General features: G+C 37.6%; 2 protein-coding genes across 2 annotated transcripts; both read left to right on the top strand.

Annotated features, from left to right (window-relative positions):
- Window positions 1-473: 473 nt before the first annotated feature.
- On the top strand, window positions 474-1,916 carry LOC149375956 (uncharacterized). Its single transcript, XM_089595110.1, has 2 exons — window positions 474-1,200; window positions 1,285-1,916. The coding sequence occupies exons 1-2, from the start codon at window positions 474-476 to the stop codon at window positions 1,914-1,916; spliced, it is 1,359 nt and encodes a 452-aa protein (XP_089451236.1).
- Window positions 1,917-2,654: 738 nt separating this feature from the next.
- LOC149375955 (uncharacterized) lies at window positions 2,655-3,320 on the top strand. Its single transcript, XM_089595103.1, has one exon. It carries the CDS (start codon window positions 2,655-2,657, stop codon window positions 3,318-3,320), a length of 666 nt encoding a protein of 221 aa, XP_089451229.1.
- Window positions 3,321-8,958: the final 5,638 nt, after the last annotated feature.

The raw sequence follows: 8,958 nt of genomic DNA, 5'->3' as shown, positions 1-8,958 counted from the left end.
TATAAATGGCATACCTGTCGAGTAATCCAAGGAGGACATACTACAGTGTGTCATTGCGCAGAATTCGCCTGAATGCGGAAACGACGAGGTGAAAATAGTCTATCTCTACCCAGCTAAGAGCAAGAAGCACAGGTCTTGTATCATCGAGGTATCCCCTGAATGTCGTACTGCGCTTTTCTGTCGTGATCGGATAAGCCTTGGATGGTCCCAATGCCATTTTGCTGACCACGTTTCTCTTTTACAGTGCTACAAGTGCCTCATGCTAGGTCATACAGCTGCCGATTGCTCGAATACTGTGGCATGTGGCCATTGCGCGGGTGAACACTCAACTACAGACTGCACCCATAAGACTGCTGTCTGCTGTATCAACTGCAAAACCAGCAAGCAGGTCAACCACAAACACAACGCCTTTGACAAAGAAAAATGTCCTCTTTTGTGAGCCAGCATTGAGCGAGAAACCCGTACTATAAATTATGGGGAGTAATAATATTTACTCAAACTACACAGGCAATGTCAAATTGGGTCACATCAATGCTCAATCTCTCACTGCACACCTTGTTGTCATCCACAACTTGATCACCAGCAAAAACATATCGATTTTTGGCGTTAGTGAAAGTTTTTTGAAGCCAAAAATACCCGACCAATTGGTACATCTGCAAGGATATAACTTTTACAGGCACGACTGTATTGGCCGGGGATGCGGAGGGGTTGCCCTCTATGTGCACCAATCCCTGACCTGTAAGATACTCGAGACATCCAACCGTCCTCTCATGTACACCAAGCGTCCGGAATTTATGCTTTCGGTGATCAAATCAGGTGCTTTCACAATGCTGTTCATTGTGGCGTACAGCCCCCCCAAATCTGGTTTCTGGGAAGACGTTGAGATGGCCATCCTTAACTGCTCCTGTGCTTATGACACCCTGATCCTCATGGGTGATCTCAATATTGAATGGAGCTCAGACCTTAGAACCTCTCGAAATTTTAAGGAAAGCATGTGTCTTCTTGGCCTAGAACGAGTACCTTTCTCACCTACACATCGCAGCTGCAACTCAGACTCCACCATCGACTACATCTGTCTCAGCACTCCTCATCTTCTTCTTCTGAACGAGCAGCTCAGGATGCCTTGGATATCAGCTCATGATGCTATTATAGCTGTGCTTAATGTCCCTGCCCCAGAAAAAGCTCCATGCTACATCACTTGTAGGTCCTTCAGGAGCTTCAGCGAACATGCCGTCATACAGGATTTTAACCAATAAAACTGGTACCAGATAACTGAATCTGCAGACGTTAATGAGAAAGTCTATCTCTTCGCTGACTTTCTGAAAACCACCTACGATAAGCATGCGCCAACACGTACTTTCAAGGCAAAAACACGCCCAACACCATGGATTACCTCTGAAATTAAGGACCTGATTAAAGCCCGTAACCGGGCCTGGCGCGATGTCAAGCGTAATTCATCGGAACACCTTCGTGCAAAGTACAAAACCCTACGTAACGTAGTCAAACAAGCTACTCGCGACGCCATGCTTCAGTACCACAAAACTAGGTTTCTTCAATGTCACACCACTGCGGAAACCTGGAAGATGATCAAGTCGATTGGCCTTGGTGGACGTACGCACAAGAGGGCTCAGCTCCCTTCTTCGCCATCGGAGATGAACAAGTTTTTTGTGGGCTGCGATGAGCCAGTGTCACTGTTACCTCATCAATTCGCTCAAGTTGATCCAGATGAACGATTCTACTTCAACCACGTCGAGGAATCGGAAGTGCTGAGGGCCTTTAAGTCAGCTAAGTCCAATGCTTGTGGCTCCAATGGGCTGCCTGTTCGATTTCTCGAGACATGTCTCCCAGTCATCATGCTGGTTCTGCTTCACATATTCGACACGTCGCTCCAGACAGGCATATTCCCTACTCTGTGAAAGCATGCTACTATCGTCCCTATACCCAAAAAAGACAAAGCTGTTGCTGCTAAGGATTTCAGGCCCATAAGCATCCTGGCCGCAGGGGGAAAGTTGCTTGAGGCAGTCGCTCTCTACAAAATTTCGGAATAAATAAGTAGAAGGAGCATTCTCGATAGTCATCAGTCGGGCTATAGGTCAGGACAGAGTACCCATACCGCTCTGATTAACATCGTCGACGATATCCAGAGCGCCATGGATAAGGATCAAATAACCCTACTTGTCTCCATTGATCAGACTCGAGCTTTTGACCTTGTTAACATCGAACTACTTGTCAATAAGCTCAAGTGTTACGGTTTCTCAGACCCTGCCGCGCAATGGATCGAATCTTACTTATCAAATCGCACACAGACTGTTCGCTCACCAGATGGTGAACTCTCTCAGACTTTGTTTCGCAGCCTAGGCGTGCCGCAGGGGAGCCTACTAGGACCTCTTCTGTTTTCAATTTTCATTAACGATCTTCTTGCTGTCTGTCAGAATTGTGGCTACCACATCTATGCTAATAATTTTTGTTTTTATTTCCATGGCCATGTCAAAGAAGCCGAGCGTCTTATTGAACAAGTGAACTTAGTACTATCGCGAATTTCTATATGGGCTGAACAGAACGGCCTAATAGTAAATGTACTGAAGACTGTTGCCATTTGGTTTGGAACCCGGGGATTTAGGAATAGAATGAATTAAACTCTACCTCCTATCAAAATGAACGAGGCCATCATCGACACCAGTGATACCATCAAGCTCCTCGGTGTATTCCTCGACTCATCTCTCACTATGAGACCTCATTGCACTGCCACCGCCGCCAGCTGTTTCACTGCGCTTGCAAAACTCAAGCGCCTTAAAGACTGCATACCTAGTGATACAAAGCTACTTCTCGTTCAATCACTGGTTTTTCCACGACTCGAGTACTGTGCAGCGTTGCTTTACGGACTTTCGGCCGAGATGACGACCAAATTAGGTCGATGCAAAAATGCCGCTCTCCGCTTTGTAGAAAACATGCGCAAATCGGAACACATCACACCAGCATACCGCAAACATCACATCCTGTCTTTCAGTAGCAAGATCCTCTACTGCATGCTTAGTCTGTTGGCCTGTATCCTCAAGACTGAAATTCCTACCTACCTCGCAGATAGATTTGCATTTAAAATTACGTTATCAGATACAGTCTGTTCCAGAAAATCGAACACCAAAGAACTCTTCATACCCAAAGCCGCTCTGGACATATTCAAAACTTCATTCACTGTCGCAGCGGCCAGAGAATGGAACAGGTTACCTGTCAGCCTCCGAATGAGTTTCTCTAGACTCGGCTTCAAGCACAGACTGTTGGATTTAATTCGATCACGAGACAACCGGCTACACGATCCTTAGTCTATAGTGGATTAATTCTGATACCTATTACCAGTGTCAAATTTCTTTTATTTACTTTTAATTCATTCAATTATTCTTTTAACTTTAATTTTACTTCACTTTACTTAATACTTGTTTTTCTGCACCAATGTTTATGCTGACACATATTTTTGCTACTATGCAGCTCTAATGTATCAATCTCTGTGTCTGATATGTACTTACCTTGTCAAGGCTATTCTGGGACTATGGCCCTTAGCCTAATAAATCTAAATCTAAATCTAAATCTAAATCTATCTCTCTACCGCAGAGTTACTAGTGTCATGTGTTAATCTAGATGCATATAGACATTAATTTACCATTGCAACAGCTATTGAATGGAATGTACTGCCTGCTAACCTACGATCCATCCAAACTCCAGCATTGTTTAAAAGCAAATTATTTAAATGTATTATTAGTGAAGATCTTAGACTTAAGTAATAAAATTATAAATTATTTTATATGTTTTTACATGTGCAATTAAGTTAGCCTATATTTACAAATTTTAAGAGTACTGTAACCATCAGCAGATTTTATTACATTTGATTCTTACTATTTAATTTATTTTAAATTATATTAACTATTAATTAACACTTTATCTTCAATAACTTTGTTGTTGTTAATTTATCTGCGATATATCTTGTACTATTGTGACGTGCGTGTCACTAACCTTGTATAAACTGCTTTTAGCAGTTTTGTAAAAACTTGAGCCTAGGCTAATAGGGACTGTAGGTCCTTAACTAAAATAATCACACTCTATACACTTTATACTCTCTCTTTCTATTGTACTCATACTGGTAGGCCTTTTTTATTTCTTTCCTCAATATTTTGTGCTTGTAAAATATGATTAATTGATATTCTAATTAGCATCATTTTTTTATCATTCTTAAAAAATTTTTTCTCTATAAAGAGGATTATTTTAAAATATTAATATTTTACCATATTGTAAAATTTCTTTGGGTTCCAACTGTGTTTATATAAACACCATCTTATCTCGTCTTTAGTAAAGAGCCCACCCAACTAAATTCGCTCAGGTGCGCAACTACGCACAGTAAACAGATATCCGAATCCAAAAAAAGACAGAGAGACTGAGAAAGTAATACACACGAACGTTTGTTAAACTACTGTAAGTACCTTTTTGTGAGAAGGTAGTATGGAGACTCTTCACCGTCTTTTATTGTTGTTTCTTGTTCTCATTATTTATATGTTGATGAACAAAAAAAAAAAAAAAAAATGTTATTTTCTTTTCCCTAATCTACAATATTCACTGGTTAAAATGCATATTTATCAATAAACTGCGTTGTCAATACAAAAATAAAAAATGAATTGTTTAGAGTCAAAAAATTATTACTTTCTCTACCTAATGCGTTTTTGAGAGGCTGGTTTGCACTCGGTAGAAAAAATAGGATTCGCCACATAAGTGCCATTGCCGTGTCTGCTTTACGTCTCTTGGGTCCTGTTTTGCAGGTTTCTCACGCTGCAAAAAAGTCCTGGAGACGATAGCACTTATCTGACAAAAACTACTATTTTCATCATAGACAATCAAATACTACTAAGTTCAATAACATGTTCTTTGATGTCTCACATTTGTCGTGGGTCCCACGACCCACATCTGGTTTCAAAAACAACTGGACAAAAAAACTACCACCGACGCGGAAGAAGAGATGGAAGGATAATCGTCCAACATCGGGTTGGACAAATACACGTACATGTATTTTTATGATCACAGACGTTAAGTCTAAGAACCAAAATATAATTAAGATAGAATTATTAACTGCACTTTTTTATAAGGTCTTATTATTCAACTCATGGCAGTACAGCTTTAAATTTTAAAATACCTCAAAATCCACTTGATTTGTTTAATTTAAAAATGTATTAATATAAGTCGCAAATTACTGCAAAAGCTTAGTCTTAGAGTACTTAATAATGTAAATATTTGCATGACTGCCATCGCTTTTGTCGATTAGAGAATGATTTTGTTTTTAGTAGTAGCTGTTGTTGCAGAAACCACTGTTGAGTTTAATGAATCTGGTTGTCTGGTGAGTAGAATGTTTGTCTGCCTATTTGTTAAAGTTGTTTAGCAAAATGTGCTGCTGTTACTTACCATGTCAAAAAACTGTTTTATGTTTATCATAATATTATATAAATAATAAATTAAATTCATAGATAAAAACGACAATTTTTTAATAAAAACTGTGATGCTTTCCAAAAAATTAGCTTGTAATAAAAGGACCATTGTAAGAAAGGACAGCAGAAAGAATGATAACGGTAAAAAAAAAAAAAAAATTGGACTGATCAAGAATCGATAGCATATTTATTAAATTTTATGAAGGCGCGTAAAATACATAGCCCACTCACCCAAAGACGATAATACGCCTTTATAGTATAAGATTATGTTCAAGCTGTTAGAGTAAGGGAAGCTTGGGTAAAAGGTAAAGTTAGGGGGAGCTCTCCCTCTACTGCCAGCCAGAGTTGGAAAGAGAGTAAAATCGTTGTGCGCTTGCATGAGAACTCTTGGTTGTTTGACACCTGTCATCCAACAAGGGGTCAAACTATTCGGCAAGATTACGTTAAAAACATTTCTTATCTGGCGTGGTTAGAATGAATTTTAGTTATTCGAAAATTGTGTTTCTTCTTTGCTCAGACAAGTTATTTGATCAATTAAAAAAAGATGAACAAAAGATAAATGGTTTTAAACCTCCTTTTTTCTTTATAGGAAAATAAGCAATGATGCTCAGCATGTTAAAGAATTTTTGTATCTTTAAAAAAAAATGTATGTTAACATCAAACAAAGGGAGAAATGGAATTTAGACATGCCAGTCATTACTTCGTATAAGACAATATAAGACATTTAAACCACAACGATTCGGAGCAATGATAATAGCTGATTGGTTATAAGGAACACCATTGCATGTAACTTATTCAGATAAAACTAATAAGTATTAAAATAATATTAGTACATGATGTCAAAAATTAAAGCCAAAGATATAAAAGATCTTCAAAAAATGTGTACAGATGTACATTATGATTCATTTGTCGATAATTACAATCCCAATAGACCAGAATAGTTAAATAAGTTATACTCGTATGACTTAGCTAAGTAGATTAAAATTGTCAAGCAGTAACTAGCTTACAAAGCAAAGTATTAAAAATTATAAGATGGCGTCTACTATAGAAAATGTAAAAAATCATATCTCATTAGCTACTATCAGTTTTGTTCAAAAAACTAGCCAGCATCTTAAGACTTTTAAGGTATCGTTAGAGAATAAGATTAACAAGAATCTGTATTAAAATTCAATTGAGTTAAGAGTATTTAAATAAAGTTATATCAGCTCGAAAATTTAATACTAAAATCATAAGAATGATTATAAGTGAACCAAGAGGTACAATCAATGAAAGTCTCATTATTTAAAATTCGATATTATGGGATAAAGTAAGAGAAAGATAAAATACAGCTGTTATTACAGCTATAACTGGAATCCATGCTGACAATATCTAAGGACTAATGATACATATATTATTACATAGATTTGTACACAGTTTCTAGTAAAGCATGATTATATGGCAGAATATAAAAAACAAATAACAAACAAATGTATTTGTTTCCTAAGATCTTTTTTAGCTTTCTCCTGTAAGTAAAAATTCTCTTTTTATTCAAATGATCAAAAAACAAACAGATAAGTGTTCATAATCAATGTGTACTTATAATTTATGGGAGTTATTTTAATACGATAAATTCATCTTGATCTGCTGATGATACTTGATCAACAAAAAAATGATACACTTCACTCAGAAATACTTTTGCATATTTAATTAGGTTTGATGACTAACTCTGATATCTTATTAATATATAAAGCAAAGTCACAAACATAGTTGTAATCACTAACCATGAGAGCTATCCAATCGATTTTGCTGAAACCTCGCATACTGATTCTTGACACTTTAGAAGTGTGAGCAAAAGTGATGAATTAGCTCAAAAATTTTCAAAAATACGCTAGCTTTCCACTTTTCTTTAGTAGCATCTGCTAGGTGGCGTAGAAGTAAAATTGCTGAATACGACAGTCGTCTTTGGCAGTGCATCACGAATAAAGTTGTGAGTCATGCAGCTGATGCTACTGTAGCAGATTTGGTGACAACAGTGAGCCAGAAAAAACAACCCTGTCTAGTTCAGCCAGCCTCGTCAAATGGAAGTTTCATCAGCCTTCTTTTCAGTTATCTGTCCCAACAGCATACTCACAGAAGAGATATTCTCCAGGCCAACTTTCCTTACCAACAGTAAACCGTTGGATATCTGGGGCATGATTTTAAGATAATATGTTTTTTGTCCAGTGGTGACAGGCGTACCTGTCTTCACCATAATCTCCGGACGCAGAGACTCCGAAAGTAAGAGTCAAGCTACGCGCAGCTGGCACTCCATCGTTGATCAATAATGATAAGAAATGACTAGAAGTATCACCACTGGCCGTTTCCAGGGCCATTATAAGTACTTACGTCTCCTTATTAACTATAAATCTCGTTAGTTCCTTTTAGGGCCATCTAACGTTAAACTAACTTGTCAACGAATACATTTCTATTACTATTTCCGGCAATGACTCGTCAACTAAAAGACTATATAAAGCTGGAAACTATGAAATCGAGTTAATTATTCATTGGCAAACATCACAACTACAGTTTCGTTGTGATGCTGGAAACCCTGGCAACCGATAACCATACATTACGCTCTCGACTTTAAGCATTCGATCAGGAATCACCGATTCTCTCGAAAGTCTGCGTTGGGCGAACCTTACAGTAAATCTATGAGGGAAAAAATAAGCTCGAGCAAACGAGACAGACTTTATCGGTCAAGCATCACGAATTTATCTCCCCACCTTAGATCACCAAAATGACTGGGCTTTGCAAAAAAAGGTGCTTTAGACACCAACGAGTCTAGCGTAATACCAGAAGACAATGGGAAAGAGCTCTACAACGAGCTCTAACGTTTCAGACATTGTAGTTATCCTCCCTATTAGTCTGGTACTACAACATCAGGCCAGAGAAGATCACCCTTAGGTTTTCAGGATAGGATTAAGTGGGAGATTAGCTTATAATGATAACCCTCAGAGTAATCTCTTAAATCTTACAGATTTTTAAATTGGTAGAATATGTATTTATTTTTTTGTGGCAATAAGAAAAATAGAGATTAAGTTCCAGGACTTTGTTGCTCTGGGAACAAAGTTGTAAGATAAGAGAAAAAATTTTTATTTCTGTATTTTTTGTAAGTTTCAAATCTTTTCAGCTTTGAAAAGTAGCTTGTTTTATTTATTATAAAGTAAGAAAGTGCAAATTAGCGGCCCTTCATGGCCAACAATTATAGCCAGCTCTAACTACAGCAAGTTCTATTATTAACCTTCCGATTGTCTTAATTATCCTTATAATATTTGTGATTCAATAAAGCAAGTTTTGTTGATAATTCTATTGAGATTCCCCTTTCTTATAATATATTACTGGCTTAACAAGTAATTTACTTCACTGGCCAACCAGGAGAACTGTCAGCTGCTAATCATCTATTGCTCGTAAAGGGGCCGTTGATTTGAAGTATCTCCCGTATAATTTACAAAAAGGGCTCTTTGGTGAAGCTGTTAAG

Source organism: Copidosoma floridanum, unplaced genomic scaffold, assembly GCF_036245765.1.
Source record: "Copidosoma floridanum isolate Cflo_tuat_1 unplaced genomic scaffold, Cflo_Japanese_pri ptg000002l, whole genome shotgun sequence".
NCBI lineage: Eukaryota > Metazoa > Arthropoda > Insecta > Hymenoptera > Encyrtidae > Copidosoma > Copidosoma floridanum.
The sequence above is the reverse complement of the archived record's forward strand: the minus strand, read 5'-3'. Positions and strand labels throughout refer to the sequence as shown.

Bases quoted from the DNA above. Each gene is read 5' to 3' on its own strand.
- LOC149375955 (XM_089595103.1), top strand. From the start codon at position 2,655: ATGAACGAGGCCATCATCGACACCAGTGATACCATCAAGCTCCTCGGT.
- LOC149375956 (XM_089595110.1), top strand. From the start codon at position 474: ATGGGGAGTAATAATATTTACTCAAACTACACAGGCAATGTCAAATTG. The intron at 1,201-1,284 runs GTAGGTCCTTCA...CTGAATCTGCAG, and splicing joins AGCTCCATGCTACATCACTT to ACGTTAATGAGAAAGTCTAT.